Raw genomic sequence first — 19,987 nt, 5'->3', positions numbered from 1 at the left:
ATTACCGACGACTGATCGGCCTGACGTTGGCACTGATGTTTGGAAACGTTGCCGTCTCATATTCAAAAATAATTTTCTGCTTTTGTCCAACTTCACACTAGTGCAGGGTGACGGGGTATAGGTCCAAACACTAGCAACCTCCACCACGTACTCCTCTTGAACGCAAGCGGCTTCTGTGGCTTCAAACAGTGTCATGTAAGATCTCAAGAAATTGTTCTGGGCAAAGTTAAGTTCGAATGGTCAGGTAGACAATATCTATCTCAAGTGACTAATGTTTTGGACATGTAGAAATATAGGAACTCGAAGGGATTTTGATTTATGGCTCTGCTTAGGGATGCGTTGCTCACGATGCCAGTTAGTATGCGTGTGTGTGTGTGTCTGATTTGGATTTTTAACGTAGCTTTAACAATTGTTCAGTCATATGGATACGATGTCTGCAGTGTGGCAGTTTATAGTGATGTCTAGCACTGAGGCATCATGCCGCAGACACGTAACATGATGTCCCACCAAGTCACATTATCCTGACACCAGGCGGACCGGTCCTAATACTAACCTCTTAATGTTGACCGCCAATTGAAGCAGCTGTAAGTACCATTTTTATAAGTCTTTGGTAAGACTCGGCCGGGGATCTAACCCACGACCTAAAGCATCCTTAAGGCGGACGCTCTAACCGCTAGGTCACTGGAACGGTCGCCATTTAGTAAACATTTGGGTAACTGTCCACTCGTCGTATCGGATACTTGGCTGTCGTCCTGCTCAATGTTTTCTTATGTCGTTTCCAACGTTAGTTAAGAAATTCCTATGACGCATGCAGCATCTGGCTTCTTCATTTGATGGTTTTGTATTTGTTAGCATTGTCTATCAAATGGAACGCGGTACTACTCGATTCAGTTTCAGGCGTACATCCACTCCGTTCAATAGATATTGGTCTTGCAGCCACATGTCCGAATGCAAAAGATACATCATTCCTAAACTGCAACATTTTTTGTTATCTTTCACAGTCGTTAAATCTAACATTTTGAATATCAGCAGGTTCTGTCAACTTTGTCACTGAAGACATAGAATGTTTCAGGCTACCGTATCACGGAAGCGTCCAGTTGTTTGTTCCTGGTTTCTTTTCCGTGAATCAAAAGATGTTCGAGATATTCTCTGTAAGAGCAAGCATCCAGGCTGGTGCTGACTATTTTGTTATTCAAGTACAGATCCACTTCGCTGAACAAAAATTACACGAAACTGTTGACGGGAGCTACTCCGGCATCTACACCTGGAGAACTTTGACGTTTAGGTACAATTGACTGCTACATAATCTTCGGTTGTCCTTTGATTGTAAATTAGATTGGGGTTTGGGTGGTAAGAAATGCAACATGATGAAATTCTACTCACTAGGACTCTTGCATCATCATGCATCGTTTTTGAAAAGTAATCAAACACGTCAGATTCTCTTGCAGCCACTGTTCTTTTCCTTTTTCTGAATATACTTCTGAGATCTGAAGAGGTTTTGACGTCTCTTTCTGCTCGTCCTTGCTGTGGCATAGATTCTGAAGTAATGCATTGGCTAAAAGTGTGAGGCAAATTTATAGAGTTATCTAAGTGACAAAAAAAAAAATTCTTTTCAGTTTGAAGTTACACAGTTTTGCCTGCCCTCATGAAGTCTTCTTCTGGACTTTATCGAATATGACATTTTGAAGGAATTCTTTTCCTTGCGTCAAAGTGGCATTGTTTAAACACATAAATTCTCGAGTCACCATCGGTTTGAAAGATGTGCTCTATCATCCTAAAAGCTGTTTTAACATATCTCTAAAAACCATGTCTTCGTTGTTGACTACGTTGTTGACTGACTTTTGGTAGCCAGGATACATTGGTTACAAGTCACTGGAGAGTCATTTTCGACGATGTTGTTTCACCATCCTTTCGAGAATAGATTATTCTCTCCAAGATCTCCTTTTATACTAACGTTAACACTGTAAAGGTATGCTTTACTGATAACAAGATAGTATGTACAAATTCATAGTGAAGGTGATATGTGTTTCAACCTTTCTCATAAGCAAAGATGTCAGAATCCACTTTGAAAGAAATGACTCAAATTAAATGGGAGACTGTCTTTCTCACCATATGGTACTCAACCACATCTTGGTAGACAAAGAATAAACTGAGACCTTTGTTCAATTCTACTCGGTAATGAAATTATTTGTAAAAGCGATCAGTGACGTATTTCATCGAAGCCAGAGTAGTGTATCCACCCAAGCCGAAACAAGCGGGGTAGAAAAAAATTTCCACAACAATTACTCAAACCCCATCACTTCGTTTAAAGTGGTCACTTCTTCGGGTGCATAATCAATGATAAGACGATACGATTACTTGTAAGGTTGGTCAAGACATGGTAACATGTTGATGTACTTAAGCATTGATGTAAAAACTATTTCCACGTACGTTCTTTCAAAGTTCTCTCTGGTGATAAAATGAATGATTCTTTTTCAATTCTGTTTCAAACTCTTGGTTGATAAATTCAGTAACCTTGTTTAGTGACAATCACTTCGTTTCAAAAACAGTTTTAAAGCTTATAACAATTCTGAACTTGTTTCAGAAGTCAAAGCATTGGCCCAGCGTGATTTTGAAAACAAACTGAAGACACAAAACAAATATTTGTAACCACAATTGTATGCTGCTAAATGAGAAACAGCTAAATATGCTTGTCATTGATGATCAATACCAGCCGCTTTGACTGACTTCCAGAAAACTTTCGTCAAACGAGTTGTGTAACGTGTACATCGAGTGGAAAGGCGTACGAGTACAGACGATTCAGCTTTAGGCTTAAATGATCCACCGCCCACGCCCTCTGACCTGGTACTGGACAGATGTAAATGAGCGTGTTCTACAGTCTCATAGTGAACAAGACCACTTAAGGTTTTCACCACAGCTTGAAAATTACTGTTACCGACTGGTGCTGAGACCATTTCTTGAGGGCCACACAACCCCGTCTAGACAGGCCGTCCGCCAGAATATTCCTTTTACCCAAACAGGGCCGGCCTTAGGCCGGTTGGACCGATTTGTCCCTATTGGGCTCCGCTCCCACAGGTGCCCCCCACGTTAGTAATTTAAAAAAATATATCTAAGAGAGAAAGAATTTTAAAGTGATGGAAGAAAATTGTATGTTCAAAATTGGGGCCCCGAGTGGCCGAGTGGTCTAAAGCGCTCTCCGTTACGGATCACTGCCATCTCACCTCTGTCTGCGTGGGTTCGAGACTCGGATTCGGCAAATGTTTATATGTGAGAAAGCTTGCCAGTAGTTTCTCGTGGGTGGGTGGTTCTTTCACGGTTCTTCCTCCACCATTAATACTGGCCTCCATGCATAGCCTATCGTGTTCTGAAAAATGGCGTTAAACCCTACAACAACAACAACACTGGAAATAAAAATACAATGGTTGTGACTTCTGTTTCTTTAATAGCAAATAATTAAAAACAAACACTCATATGCAAATTCTGTTAACTGCAATAGCAGTTCCATGAAAAAAAAAATGAAAAGTATATGAGACCTTTGAAAATCTTTTGTGATTTATGACCTGCAGCAAATCATTTAGAGTAGCAACTAATCACCCAAGACTGTCCCAAAACACTTGTACCTACCCTAGATACATATATACAATTAAATAAAGAAAATGTAAAAAGTGATCAGTATAATTATGCATGGTATAATTATCGAGTAACATCAGTTGAGGTATTTTTCCTTTGTTGGTAATTGCCAAAGGAAAGACCATGAGACACCTCAAGACTGTCCCAAAAAACAGTCTCCTACCAGGATAGATATATACAATTAAACTAAGATAAAAAAGTGATCAGTATAATTATCGAGTAACATCAGTAGTTTTCCTCTTGTTGGTAATTGCCAAAGGAAAGACCATAAGACTACCCGAAGACTGTCCCAAAACATTCTCAACTACCCGAGATACATATACAGTTAAATAAATAAAAAGTGAACAGTATAATTATGCATTGTATAATTATCGAGTAACATCTGTAGAGTTTGTTTCCTTGATGGTAATTGCCACTGATGCTGAAACTTACATGTCAAGATTGGACTGTGACCAGTTAATGGACTACTCTCCCTCCTATGAGGAGTCCCTCATTTCATGCTCCACAGATGGTGGGTATTCATTAATATGGACTATAATGGCCCTTTCTGCTGTAGTAGTTTGCCAATTCAGACTCTGTCCTAGAATATATGGTTCACTGGACAAACACTCAAGTAGTATTGACCAAATTGTTCTCTACAATAGAAATCCAAAACAATACCATATTAAGGAGCAGAATGGGTCAAATGCATGGTACCATCTGGACTGCATGAAATGAGGGATTCCTCATAGAAGGGAACCTCTCGAACCACAACCAGCCAAGGAGAGCATTGTCATCTTAAGCTGGTACTACACAACACTCAAAAGAGATCCAAATTTAAGAAAAGGGTTTCGTTGTAAATAATGTTGATCAAACCTTAAGCAATGTTACGCTGTTTGAATTCCAAGGAATCCAACCATTAACTCCACAATCACATGGGAAAGAGCATTCTGGACAAACATTTACAAGAACAAACCCAAAAACCATAGCAAAAAATGAATGCAAATCTTATCGAGCAGCAACCAAGAGAAATATTTTGCTACTTGAAAAAAGATGACTACATGAATTGTGCATGTGACTTCAGAGCGATATGAAACCAGAAGTATACTGCCAAAAGAAACAAAACCAACTGCGGCCAGAAACATCAATGTAGCTGATGAGATTTTTAGATGTGATGGGAACAAATTACAAGTGCCATCTATTATCTGCTACACTAAAGAACAAATAAATGAACTGAAACACTTCTTAACAAACACAAAGAACTGGCAACCAATAGGCACTGACCAAACATTCTGCCTTGGAAACTTTTATGTGACATTGTTGGTGTACAAAAATCTGAGTTGTGAGGAAAAATACAAAATACCGTCCCATCTTTCTTGGTCCTCTACTTCTACACAAAGATGAGTCATACAAAACATACAAATCATTCCTGGAACATGTGGCAACAGAACTTGATAGTGATGTGGAGATCAGGGAATATGGAATTCAGCAAGGACGACAAGAAAACTCTGACCAAGGCTATCTAACATGTGTTTCCTTCTGCAAGATGATACTGATGCACAATAGAATCTAAAAGACAATATTAAGTTTTACCTACAAAACAAGGTAGGAACTGAAAAGGTTGAGCGTGATATAGACATAAGGTCTCAGTTTGATAGCAAAGGTATCATGGATGCCAATACTAGCATGGAGTTTTAAAGCCACTCTAAAAAACTTGAGCAATTAATAAATGAAAAGTACAATAGCTTCGAACAATACTACATAAACAATCTAAAACCAAGACTTAGAAAATCTGTGTTTGATCCGAATAGGCAGAGCAATAAAAACAAGCACTGGACCGCATAGTCTATCAATAACGTCTTAAAAATTTCGGTTAACTGAAAGCCTAAACATACTGGAGATTTAAACAACAAACTTTACAGCATTACAGAGTTGCATTTCATGGATTATAGAAGTGCTCAACAGGGCACAAGAAACTGTCAACTGACTAATGAAGAACTAAGTCACCATGTAGATGATGCAGTCTGGCATTGCAAGTCTAAAGAAGAAAAATATGAACTCTTCCAAAATTTTCTCATGGACTCAATACAGAGGCAAACTTCAAAGTTCATAAAATCAAAAGGTGGGAAATTTTCAGTCATTAATAAGGCACAAGGAACTGCATGCAAACTGGGACAGTGATGGCATTCACTTGAATGATAGGACAAAAAAGCCTTTATTGTATCTTTTGAGACTTCATCATAAATTATATCAAAAAGGAAATGAAACAATGACAAAAATACTATATATATGTATATATGTAGATCTATATCTAATAGAAATGGAAGAATGAAAGAAAGAACAAAACCAACAAAGAACATTAATAAAAAGAGTGTCTCTTCATGGTGTGGCCTGGATACATATGGATAAATGAAAATAAATTGCGCACTCAATTACTTTGCGGTACATTTGTTATTCATTTATCCATATGTAACAGAACGCTCTTATTCAGATGCACGAATGATAACTCTTCACCACTGTGGTGGACTAGGTCAGCTGAAAACATTTCTTGGATTTTTAATTTTCAATTCTGGGGTATTTAAGATAAAATTTAACGACTTTTTTGGTCAAGTGATCAAAGAATTTCAACTGAAAAATATAATTCTAGGTGTGTTGGGGTGTTTTCAAGTCTTCAGGTGCCTTGGGGTCTTTCCTTTCAAGATGACCAACGTGTGAACAAATTCTACTGACGTTAATCGAAAAAAATATAATACATTAATTATACTGATTACTTTTTTTTATTTTATTTAATTGTATATATGTAGTAAGGGTAGACGAGAGTGTTTTGTAAGAGTCTTGGGTTGTCTAGTTAGAAAGAATCATCAGTACAGGTTTTCTGTTACAGATATCAATATTATTTCATTAACAGTCACATAGTAAACAATTTCATTCAACAAAATACCCTTTCTTCTCTATTTATTAAGAAGTCCATGATCTTCAATGTGTGCAAATTTTCTGACTTTTTTATTATTCATGCAGCTATTATCTTTCATACAAATAGTGACGGGGTACTTTTTCCCCCACTTTTCTACATAATGACCCTTAGTCAATTAAAAGTAGCACAACAGATTCAAACAAACCTATACTTTTGTTAATTTTTGGATTCCCTGGACCCTTGGCTATGTAAAAATATAAAAAATTTGAAAAAGTTAATTACTAAAATATTTCACAAATTATCATACATAAGTGGTTTTAACATTTTTATGCAATTGATGAACAGTGGTCACCTGGTCACACTGACTAATTTTCCACTGGCAAATTACCTATATAAATGTCTTGTGTGTAATGGTCACCTACTTTCTGCAGTCAGCGGCTAGGTGTTTCCTAATTTACAATGATTTCTCCATGCCATTAGCTATCACTGGAATATATCAACAGTAATTGCTCCAAGTATGCAAGTTAATGCACATCATGTGAACTGATGTGCAAACATTTCAGATCTTGCTTGTACTCCTGTATACCAGCCACACTCAGTCTAATTCAGAGGTGTCAATATGTCTCGCTTGAAAGAGAGGTGGTTTATCCTTACAGGAGAGGGTTGAAGCAAATAGTTTACTGGATGGTGGGAAATACAATAATGTAATTGAGGCAGAGAAAGGTCACCTTTGTGTCACTGTGATAGGTATGATATATTTTTCTATTTAGCTAATCCTGATGAAAAAATTTCATTTTTGAGAAGAGATGCAAGTCTTATCCATTTTCAATAGGTTAGGGGTCATTCAATATTTAAAACATGTCTGTAAAGGCAGGCAAAATTTTGGCTCATGGATCACAAAGAACAGCATTGAAAGGCTTCTTCACAGACCTATCACATAAGCAAATTGTCTTTTGATCTCTGCAAGCTGAGCAACTTGCTAAACCAGACATTGTTTTTGAAGAAAGAATAGCTGTTTCGAAGACTAGTTTATACATGCTGGCTGACCAAAGTGTAAGTCCTCTGTTTTACAATCAGTCATGTTTCACAGTCATATGTAAACAGTAATGAAATTATTTTTTCATGATACACAAAGCAAAGAAAGATCAGTAATTATTTTGAAGTCAGTGATGATTTAATTTATACTAAAGTGAGCAGTCCATAGTAATCTTGTGTGGAACATAAATATGGAATAGAACAACAGATACATGTGTTATAATTTTGATGAAGAGTCAATATAAAACAATCTTGATATTGTAACACTACTACTACTATTACAACTACTAATACCACTACTACTGATATAAGTGCAAGGTATTTGTCCAGAAAACAATTATGAACAGTGAATCTGAATAATGAGGTCACATGTAAAAAGGACACTTTCGCCTTTTCCCATGGCAGGTTTGAGTTTATTTTATAAAGATTAAAATTATTTACAACCTCCAATCCTAGAATAAAAAATCACATGTCTTTGGAAATTATTTACAAATACATTTTTTTCTTCTTCACTACAACAGGGTTAGCACATAACTAGAGTGATTTTGGCAATGTACTCATGATCTAGACCTTGATTGTCTAGCTCGGGGGGATCTACTCCTGTCTCTAACTCTCTTTTTCTCTGGAGATCTTCTCTCATGTTCATGTCTACTTTTATGTCTTACACTATCTGATCTCTCCTCTTTAACTTGTCTCTCATGAGATACAGACCTATAATGCCTATCTCTGTGTCTATCATAATCTCTCTCTTCCTTAATCTCAATCTTCCATTCATGAGATCTAGACTTTTTATCTTTGTTGCTTCTCGCAGATGTTGTACCCTCTGCTTCTTCACGAGATACAAATCTGTCATGTCTTGTATGAGGTGAGATATCTCTAGATCTCCACTGTATACTCAATGCTCCTTTCTCATCTTCTTCACTAGAGGATTCATCTGAAGATGATGCTCTTGAATGTCTTTCTGGTTTTCCATCATTTCTAGATTTTGTTTCACGATCTGACCTCACTCCTCTTTCTCCCCAATTCCTGAAATCTCTCTGATAATCATCTCTATGTTTTTCTCTTAAGTCCACTGATCTATCATTTCTTCTGCTGTCATCTCTGTCAAGGACAGCTGCATTTCTATTTGATCTTATCTGTTTCCTTTGCCTCTTATCTTTGTCATCTGTAAAATAGCAATGTTTAAACTTGACTGTCAGTGACACAAGAATACGCATTTGTAAAACAAGTATGATCCCAATGTGGTATGTGATAATTATGATGCAAGAAAATACTGAGTTGCATCACTTAATCTAATATGAAATAGCTGTAAAGTAAAGAGTGAAAAGAAAGTGATAGAAAATATTAACTGTGAACTCGAAGGTATGACCAAGACCTTTTAATGATTATGTATTAAGTATTTCAAGTTTCATCCATTAATCTGAAACAGCTGTAAAGTTATAGAGCACAAAGAAAGTGCCTACTAGAAAGGTATAAGGGCAATTATTACTAATATAAGTGATATCTGACTAATAACAAAATGCTAGAGCAGGTGGCCAAGAATCTTGATTACCAGGATGCCTTCTCTAGAAATTTTTCCAATGCCATTAGGGTCCCACATGGTCGAGTGGTCTGAGGTGCTTCTGTTTACAGATGACCACTCACATCTCACCTCTGTCCATGTGGGTTCAAGTATCAACACTCAACCAACATGGCTACATGAGAAAGCTTGCCAGCAGCTTCCCATCAACTGATAGGTCTTCCTGCACTAAATATACTGATTGCCATGTATTGCCATATATGATGACCACTAAGGAGGTGAACGAGTAATTATTACTAATATAAACTGCAAAAAGCATAACCTAAGCATAAAAAGTGTAAATATATATATATATATATATATATATATATATATATATATATATATATATCTATATAACACATTTAATTTGCTGGAGCGATATAACTCTTTACTTGATTTTTCTTCCATGCCAATATATATAGTGCATGGAGAGATGAGTAGACTGATAAAGGAAAGTTATCGGATTCAAAGGTTGAATACTTTGTATAATAATGGCCTTATACCAAGGCACTATGTAAAATTCTATAAAATTTTAATAAAAGAATTGATATATTTTACATCCTTTATAAAAATATAATTGTATGTATGACTGTTTGTCTTGATTTTTTTAATTTTACTGATACGTTTCAAAACACTATACTGAATAGGGGATTGATCAGCATGCCATTTGTTTTTGTCCACCCTGCATGTACATCAGACTCATATTCAACATAATTATCGGAATAAAAATTTCTTACTGTTTTTTCAGTAACACTTTCCCAGCTCCAATAATCTGATATACTTCTAAGCTTTAAAAGTCATTATCATCATTATCATCAGCCAGTATTTCTCAAATGAAATTGTCATCTGAAGATGAACCATGTTGGGAGTTAGCCATTTGGAGTTTCCAAGGCAGACTGCATTTTAAACATTTATTTGTAAAACTCTGTTGCAGAATGAAAGATTAAAACTATGAGAATTCTTGTTTCAGGACACTATTGCCAATCAAATTTACTTCAAGCTGAAATAAACAGATATGTGTAAACAATTACACACCTGAAAAAAAAACTCATTGCGACAAGTGCTATGAGACCTCTACTGATGGTGCATTTTATGTGGCAACATGCAATTTAAAGGTTAACAGTCAAAATTGGGCAACGAGCAAAGTATATTTTTATAAGTGACTTTAAACTAATCTACAGGAGTTCTCACACATCACTGCTCCCCAAGTGCACACATTTACAAAAATTGTGTGAGATTCATGCACTAACATGCCCTGGTATCATCTCTGGCACATTAAACACCCATACATGTTTAACAGCACTTTATCTAGGTACCAGTAGTGAATGGTAGACTCTGGATATCACTGACTAACATATCTCAATGACCTCAACCTTTGGTAAAGGTATAAGGTCTTTAAAAAAACTTACTGTGCATAAACCATTTTTTTTTGGTTTGACTTGCACTGATTGTAACCTCTGACCTTTAGATCCCAAAACAATAAGTTTCAACCACAAAGTTTGGTCCAGGTCTAAGAAGAACTTATGGCAACATGTGTAAACCATGTTACTTTCAGTCACATTGACACTGACCTTTTACCACAAAATTAAGAGACGTCTTTCTTACCCTAAGTGCAAAACATCAACAAAGTTCTAGGTTTGTAGAACTAATGTTATTGTGTGGAAACCATTTTTCTTCTTTCTGTCTCAGTGACCCTGACTTTTTACCCTCTGACCCAAAAGTTGACAGGTTTCTTCCTAAAGCCCAAGTCACAAAGAATGGTAATGATATATAGTGCAGAATTCAATTTATTATACAGAAAAAAAATTGGTAACAGCTGGACAAATGGATGGACAGAAAGATGGATGGATGGACATCATTACAAGATACTCTCCACCTTAATGGTTGGCATATACAAACTGTGTAATAAATAAATGTTAAATGAGTGGAGCCAATATGTGAATAAATAGTGAAACCATTATTAATATCTCTAAAGACCCAAACTGATCATTATATAATTCTAACTTGACAGAAAAACTATCTATATTACTAGGGGCATCAGGATATTACAATGATTTTAAAATTCAAGAAACACATTCATGGATTTTACTGCCCTAAACTTTGATATTCAACCAAACACATTTGAGATGGGTTAAAATTCAAAGGACACTAAAACCTCTCTTTGTGCCACCCCAAAAAAAGACCACTCCCCAACTAGAAGGATGTAGGTCACTCCCGCGTCTTAAATAGAAGAGGAAACGTATCTAACAAAATCAAGTCCAGCACTTACAAAGATCCTCAATTTGAGTGCACACTAAAACTCAATAATTCATACTTACTTGAAAACTAAACGATTTACAAACAGGAGTGCTGTAATTTATTTACTGAAAGATTATTATTAAATCCTGAAACTATTTTCATAATAACTGTACCCCACAGAAACAATATTTGTATTCAAGTGTCTACTCAAATTGGCCAAAGAATAGATTGTGAGTTATACCTGATTCCAGGTCAGTATCTGAATCATTTTTACTGGAACTCTCAGATCTGCTTCTTTTCATTTTCTTTGCTCTAGCACCACCTAAAAGGGAACAAATCGAGATAATATTAGAGACTTCTGTTTGATTAATTTTCATCTTTTGTTTCTATATACTTTTAAACCCACCTTATTATTTTGCTCTTATATAAATTACACTCAATTGTGTATGTGATCCACTCTTGAAAGCTGTGGTGGCATAGTGTGGTGGCATAGTAGTTGAGGTCAGGGTACAGGTATGAGTCCCACCACTGGATCATCCTGGATTAGCTATCAAGGTGTCATTGGGCAATGAATTTTATTGTACATGCCTTAAAATATAACCTTTAATGTGTTACTGTGATATCAAACACCACGAAAATACTGTAATTTGTCAAGACTGCATTTTCATTAGCTAAAAAGGAAAAGAATTACCAGAACTTAATGTAAAAAACTTTAACACAGAGCTTAATGTAATAAACTTTAACAAAGAGCTTACTGTAATAAACTTTAACATAGAGCTTAATGTAATAAAAACTTTAACAAAGAGCTTAATGAAATAAACTTTAATACAGAACTTAATGTAATCAATTTTAACACAGATGTAAATTTAAGATTTGGATGGACATGCATACATTCAGACACATATGGATACATGGAAATAAACACCATAATCCAGGACAAGCTAAAACATTTCATTTTTTACAAATGCCAAAACACAGATCTGCTGTCCTATAATGTGCCTGCAGACCAAGGCTCTACACCAGCAGTTCCCAATCCCAGGTTAAGAACCAAATAAAATCCTTAACTCGTGTTAGTGAAGCATTAAATAAAAATCACAGTGACCTTATCTAGTTTTAACAGTGAAGTGGTAACAGAGATGCATCACATTATCAAGTTTCATTACTGGAACATGTATGACACCCAATAAATGAACTTTTTTAACTCAAAATCTGAAATATAGTTTGCATAATGCTTTTGTCAAAAAGGAAGTAGAAATCAATCTGCTTCCACTCACCAAGTTCTAAGTAGAACAGTATACATGTAACATGTCCAAAACTAATACAGTCATATAAAGAGTGCAAAAAACATGGCTGATCACAACGAAATGTGAAAACTTAACCCAAGCTAGTAAAATATGAAATGTGGGTCACAATGACCTTCCTTTGTAATATCGGTGTGGTACTAATAAAGATGCATACCATCATTAACAGTGCTTGAGAATTAATGAAGGTGAAGCACAAATTTTTTTTCACTTTTGGGATATAGGTTTAGTTCTCATCAGGATATATTCTGTCACCAAGTTTCATGTTTCCATGTATAACAGTATTCATGTTTCCATGTATAACAGCATTCACGTTTTCATGTATAACAGTATTTATACAAGTAGCAAAAACCTGAGCTAAATGCAAAATCTTAACCAAGAATGTAGAACTAATTTTTATATACCAATTTAGCCCCCTTCCCTGGAAATAGGCGGTATGAAACTCACTCCAAACTGTTACCTAGGACCAAGGAAGAAAAACTGTTTTACATTAAGTGAGGGTGTACATATGAATATGATTTTACCTGTGTGGACACTGATGCCAGTGACAGAGGTAATACTTATAGGTTACTGCATTTGTATGAGAAAATATGAACCAGTTTTTCAGATGGAATACTGCACGACCTTGGGAGTGCAGTATATCCATCCAACAATACAAGTTCATATTTTCCCATACAAATGCAGTAACCTTTTTATTATATGCTCATTTTTCTTAATCTACCTAAGGCTAAAATATATAAACAAAATACACTACAAGAAACAAAGTAACTGAATGAATGCCATACTCCAAACTAAATACACAAGCGCATATTCATCATTACACAACAACAACATTATTAATGCGTACATAACTCCGCCCAGATAAATGTAAACTTAGTCATGCGCGATACACAATTTTTTAAGGAAAATGGCATTTTGGTCTACTTATTGAATTTTAGATTCATGCTGTGATTGAATGCGCACTGCAACAAGTTTTCCATTTGATCAGAATGAATATATTTTGGTATTTTTTTCAAGTCTACAAAAATTTTGCGACTATGGACTGGATTCATCTGTGCAAATTCTACATGAAATACATCAGACTGAAATAGTGAGGGAGAAGCATGTTGACATCTGTTCTGTCATTGAATATTTAAAATTATAATGTGGGGAAAAAAATGAAGTCTTTCAATTGCAATTATCAAAAATATGCTAAGGAGTTTACTGTTCATTTCATTTTGAGTGCAGTAAGGAGGATATAACTGCACTTGGAATATAGTCGAAATTATAGTACAATTTCGAAATGTGTAATCAAGGTTGAGCTCATGTAATTCAGATTAGCAGAACTAAGAAAGGAAATTCAGATATAAAACTGTAAGTATATTTTTTGCAATTCTTATTACCAGCTAAAGAAGACAGTTTATGCCTTGTCACTTGCATGCTATTTGTAGGTACCCAGCAATTTTATGAAATCTGGCATCACCGCCTAAATCCAAAACACTGTAACATAAAAGTTAACACGGAATGTAGCAAAGCAGCTGGTATGTGGCAGTCCACAAAACACCTGCTTTAGTTCATTCAGAAACAACTGTAATCAACCAAAATGTAAACCGCCATCAAAGTTATCAAACTTCCAAATACAAATACATAAAAGCAGAATGTGTATCTTTTAATACCATGTTCACTGGGAAAAGGTTTGAATACTTTCAGTTCAAAAAGGACTGTAATCAAAGGAATATGAGTTGATTAGTTTGGTAAATAATACAGGAAAATGGAAGTGGGGGTCTCATTGAAAGACTGTTACATGAAAACAGAAATATAGCTGTGTATGTACACCACTCTTTCTGTTGCTAAAAAAACATGTATCCCCCATCCAGACATGAAAGACGTTTGGCACATAGGTTCATTCAATTTTGGCCAGCTTATAATGAATTGCAGGATTCCTGCAAACTCATGCCCTAGAAGCAGCAATAAAATGGCAGCAAACAGTGTTCAATGGGTGCATCTATCCATGTTAAAGAAAGCAGATTTTTAGTAAATTGTGTTTCTCTGAGTATACTTACCCGATCACATTAACGTTAGGGATATAAGCCTGCTACCTCTCAAATCCAGCCCTACTAAAAGACGAAAATTCGTCTTTTCGGTCTATCTCATATAGACCAAAGGGCAATAACTCTTGCCCCTTACCTCCCCTTGCCACCGCCAGGTGTCACTAGTTTTTTAAGCTGAGCGATATATATTATACAAGGATGCTCGCAGCGGGGTGGTTGGGAGGGTTTTAAGTAATGTGATCAGGTAAGTATTCTCGGAGAAACACAATTTACTAAAAATTTGCTTTCTCCTTCAAATACGTTCCCCGATCACATTAACGTTAGGAGAATAAGTAATAGGAGGAGGGAATGCTGAGCATCCTACCTCCACCCCGGGTACCTTCTAGGGAATGATGGCGGGATTCCCCATTTGAACGATAACCCGTTCTCCTAATTTCATCAGCAACACTGCCTAGGGTCCCATGATATGTGACCCCTATATACGGTTAAGAAGATAGTTATTGAAATCTTCTTACCTAAGAAATTTCACTGGCGAATCCAGTGAAGCTGATAGGCTGTGCTGATTGTTTTAAATGGGTCTGGTGGTCATCTGGGCTGCTGACAATGGACCTACCAGATTCAAGGTTCGCCTGTGCGAAGCCAAATCTTCGAAATAAAAACTGGAGAAGGTTGACTCTGCATGCCAGCCAAGAGCTTCTATTATATCTCAGATCGAAACATTGTGTGCAAATGCCAGGCTCGCTGAGATTACTCTAATCTCATGAGCCGTAATCTTCAGGCGACTCTGATCTTGTGAGACCTCAGAGTACGCTGAGCATATAACCCACTTCACCCATGAAGCCAGGGCTTGAGGAGTGATATCCCGTTTACCAGCTTTGACTGAAGAAAGAGGTGCTTACGTGTGTCCCGACACACCTCTGTGCATTTTAAATAGTGCTTGAGTGCACGAACAGGATCTTGCATGGCTGCTGCTCTTGACTTATCTATGGAAGAGAGCGAGCGAATGACGATTCTTTGATTGCCAACGGATGGTAACCTATTTTTGGCTACAAAGCCTGGTTGCATCAGGAGGACCACCGAACCATCTGATCTGAACTGAAGAAAGTTCAGGTCACTGGAAAGGGCATGTAACTCACTCACCCTGCATGCTGAAGCTAAGGCTATCAAGAAACATGTTTTGTATGATAGTAGCTTTAATGAAGTGTGGGCTAAAGGTTCAAATTTGTCTGAATTGAGCCATGTTAAAACCCAGGGCAGATTCCATTTTGGAAACAGGGTGAAGGATTTTGGTCGATTGAAATCAAAATTGGCTAAACGATCTGATAGATCTTTGTTATGCCCAATATCACATCTACCATGATGGCGGAATGTGTCTGAGATGATGGAGCGGTAGCCTTTGATAGTAATTGAGGCCAACTGTTTCTCCTCGAAAAGCCAGAGAAAAAAGTCGGTCAGTTGAGGGATTGAGACACTCAAAGGGACGATGTTATTGATATGGCACCAGTCCCTGAAAACATGCCACTTTCCCTCGTAAGCCTTCAGAGTGGAGGGCCTTCTTGCTCTTGAGATTCTCTCCACAATCGAAGGTTTAAACTGTTTGTCTCGCAAGGCTGCCCGGACAAGAGCCAAGTGTGAAGAAGAAGACGGTCCGGGCAGGGGTGGAACACCCGTGACCGCGGTTGTTTGAGAAGATTTGGGCTGGTTGGAATCTTCCTGGGTAGACCTATCGCTAGATCGAGTAGATCGATGACCCAGGACTTGTTCCATCTGAGAGGGGCAATCAGAATCATCCGACAGTTCTGACCCCTTAACCTCTGGATTATTTTCGGTACCAAAACCGTGGGAGGGTAGGCGAATGCCCACAACCCCTCCCAGCTGATTGACAGAGCATTCACGGCCCAAGCCTCTGGGTCTGGAACCTGAGAGACGAAGGTGGGCAACTTGCGATTCCACCTTGTCGCAAAAAGATCGATCATCCAAAGTGTGCAAATCTGAAGAAAGACTGATTGATGGAGTGACCATTCCATGTGAATGACTTGACCTTTCCTTGATAGAGTGTCGGCCAAGACATTGAGTCTGCCGGGAATGTGTCTGATTTGTACATTGATGTGGAGGTTGTCGCACCAACATAGAAACTGCCAGATCAGAATGCACAGGTCTGGTGATTTGGTGCCCCCTTGTTTGAGAAGGTAAGTCACCACCACAGAGTTGTGTGACATAATGAGGACAGTTTTTCCTGAGAGTTGATCCTTCCAGAAATGAAAGGCATTGATGACAGCCCTCATTTCTAAAAGGTTGATGTGGAGAGGCCTCTCCCCTGGCTCCCACATGCCGCTGACTGTAGCGAAGTTCAGCAACAGCTGGGCACCCCAACCGTAGGTACTGGCGTCGGTACATACCGTTATCTCCGCTTGGGGCATCTCCAGAGGAATCCCCGTGGACAGCCAACTGGGGTTGTGCCACTGATGCAGGAATGATCGTATCTTGGGCGTGATCATTACTGTTTGATTGAGGGGACTTGAAAAGGGGCGTCATTGTGCCAGTAACGTCATTTGTAAGGTACGCATAAAAAGACGGCCAAGCGGGATCAAGTCCGCCGCCGCATTGAATAATCCGAGGAGTTGCAAGAATTCTCTCGCTGAAATCCACGTCCTGTTGGAAACGGACTCGACGAGTTCGACGATCTGGATTACATGAGTGCGAGGAAGCCGTACCAGATTCAGATCGGTGAGAAACTCCATACCCAGATGGCCAAAATGCTGGGATGGACAGAGATCAGACTTTTTCCAGTTCACAAGAAAACCTAGATGATCTAAAAGCGCTAAAAGATTGTTTCTGCCTTTGAGCAGAATAGAACTTACCATATGTTTCTGGAGGATGTCGTCCAAGTACACTGCCATCCCTGTAGATGAAGTCGAGCGGAACAGGGTGACGACGCAATCCATAACTTTGGTAAAAGCCCAAGGGCTGATGTTGAGGCCAAAGGGTAGGACTTGGAACTGATAAACTGCGTCGCGGTAAGTGAATCGGAGAAATTTCTGTGACGCGGGGTGGATAAGGACGTGAAAATATGCGTCAGTCATATCTAGACTGACGGCATACTCGTTCCGCTGGATGGAAAGATGGATTGATCTCGCCGTTTCCATCTTGAATTTCGGTGGTAAAATGTATTGGTTGAGGCAACTCAGGTCGATGATCGGCCTCAACTTACCATTTGTCTTCTGGATAAGAAACAGGCTGGAATAAAACCCCGGCGATTGCGGTTTTTTCACAATCTCCACCACCCGTTTTTCTATGAACGACCGTGTCTCCTCTTGTAGAAAGGTATCCTTCTCCAGATCGGACGGTACGTCCGTGAAGAGGGGAGAGGAGGACAGGGGAGGGGGTTGGATAAATGAAATCCGAAGTCCCTCCGAAATGACCTGGATCACCCAATCGTTCTGAGGAAAAAAGGTGGTCCAGTGGTCCTGAAATTGCAGGAGGCGGCCGCCCACAGGTAGGCTGTCCGTGGGTGGTGGAGAGGGTATGTCAATTTTTAGAGTTAGGAGGATTGAAGACGGAGAAACTTTGTTTCTTACCGCCTCTGTATGATTGCCTCCTAGCTTGATTAGACTGTTGTCTCCTGGCATTGGGTTGGGATCTATACTGCACATTTGATTGTAAGGATCCCTTGTCCCTGGTCTGCCAATCATCACTCCGCTGTGGCAGGGGCTGATTTTTTCTAAATGCCTGCGAGGGTTGGGCGGCGAGTTGGAGGGGCAGTTCCTGAGCTGCCTGCTTCCAAACTTCTTCAATTTTTCCTCCAAAGAGTAAAGGCGACCCAAATGGAGTCATCCATAAGGCCAGAGTATGATGGGGCTTGAGTGATGTGGACCGCAGACATGCATCACGTCGTATCAGGTCTAAGTTGGCAGAAGCAGTCAACGCATTAGCCATGGAATGGTGAGCTGCCCTGTTAATAACTCTAGCAATCCGGGCCGTCGCTTCCCAAGCGTGGTCATTGTCGGATTTTTCTGCGAGTCGGAAAATGGCTAATGAAGCCAAGTCTAACATTGAAGACGCAGCGACTACATTCCGGACTAGCTTTGACGTGGCATGGAACACATTTTTGTCCACTTTGTAAAACAGTGGAGCAGACATGTGAACTGCTGCCATATTTTTGTCCAGGGCCGGAAGATCCGTACTGAAGGCGTCTGAATGAGTTTTGTACCAGCGACATGAGAACGTCGCTGGTACTTGGCTTTCTGAAAAGAACGCCATAGCATTCCCTGGATCACCTATTCGTCCTGATAGACGATCACTGATCTCCTTAATTTTTGCTGACTGGGGAAGGAGCCGGAAGGACGGCGTCTCTTCCTCCCTGTCAAGATCTACAGACGCCTTAACTTTGTAGTCTTGAGTGGCAGTAGGAGGTGGAGGGCATTCTGAAGTTGCCAACACCCTATAAATTTCTTCCACTGCCGCCTTGAAGCCAAACTCAGTCTGTTCCATGGTTGGATCTGTGTACGGCTGATTTGCAGGAGTTTTGTCACCCTCACTGTGTGCCGAGTCGTGTTCTGTAATAGCTTGCATTTCTGGATAGAGCATACCAGGTGGCATAGATGACGCGATTCCATCATCCTTAACACTGTCACTAACTCTCCCTTGTGGATAAGCCGTGAACATATGGACGGTCGGCCCTGCCGGCTGGTTTGTCTGGCTTGTGGTCGGTCGGAATGTTGGCGACGGTCCTGCTATCACTGGTACCGGCTGCTCCAATGGCCTGGCTGGACAGACAGATTTCTCACTAAAATCTCCGCCATAGTATTGGTATGTTGCCAGCGGTACAGCTTGACGGACGGATTTATCACTAAAATCCCCGTAAGTCATGTTTGGTCGGACCGTTTTAGCAATAGGGTCCCCATGCTGGGACAGCTGGACAGCCGGTGACGTAGAGGTTGTATAAAGAAATGGATCTGATGGATCTGGTAAAAACCCCATGTATCCTGACTTACAGGCCCAAAGGCCATGCTCGGACACGCGGGGGGACTTACGCCCACTGGGCAGCCTAAAATTGGGGGAACATTCCCCCAAAGAGTCAGAAAAAGTTGTGGAAGCGAGCGAGGGAAATAAGGGTAATATCTGGCCTGATGTCAATAGATGCGTCGTCGTTTCCTGGACCAAACGACGCATCTGTTCAAAGTTGAACTGTTGTACCCTGTCAACATTATTTTCCTCCATTGCCGCTGATGTTACTGTGGCTGACAGTTGCAAACAACGAACTTTAGGTGGAGGGGGGACCCCAACGTCCCCCACAAGG

General features: G+C 39.0%; 1 protein-coding gene across 1 annotated transcript in view; it reads right to left on the bottom strand.

Moving 5' to 3' along the window:
- Positions 1–3,422: 3,422 nt before the first annotated feature.
- LOC149776398 (uncharacterized) overlaps positions 3,423–19,987 on the bottom strand; it is a 48,127-nt gene continuing 31,562 nt past the window's right edge. Inside the window, exons 11-12 of the mRNA XM_089940775.1 lie at positions 11,599–11,679; positions 3,423–8,723 (exon numbers count right to left, since the gene is read on the bottom strand). Of these exons, the coding sequence (XP_089796901.1) occupies positions 8,116–8,723; positions 11,599–11,679 (689 nt within the window). The 3' untranslated portion in view covers positions 3,423–8,115. The remainder of the gene's footprint in view (positions 8,724–11,598; positions 11,680–19,987) is intronic.

This window comes from Sinohyriopsis cumingii, chromosome 18 (genome assembly GCF_028554795.1).
Source record: "Sinohyriopsis cumingii isolate HCF-2022 chromosome 18, ASM2855479v2, whole genome shotgun sequence".
Classification (NCBI taxonomy): domain Eukaryota; kingdom Metazoa; phylum Mollusca; class Bivalvia; order Unionida; family Unionidae; genus Sinohyriopsis; species Sinohyriopsis cumingii.
Note: the sequence above shows the minus strand (reverse complement) of the source record. Positions and strands in the feature narration are given on the sequence as shown.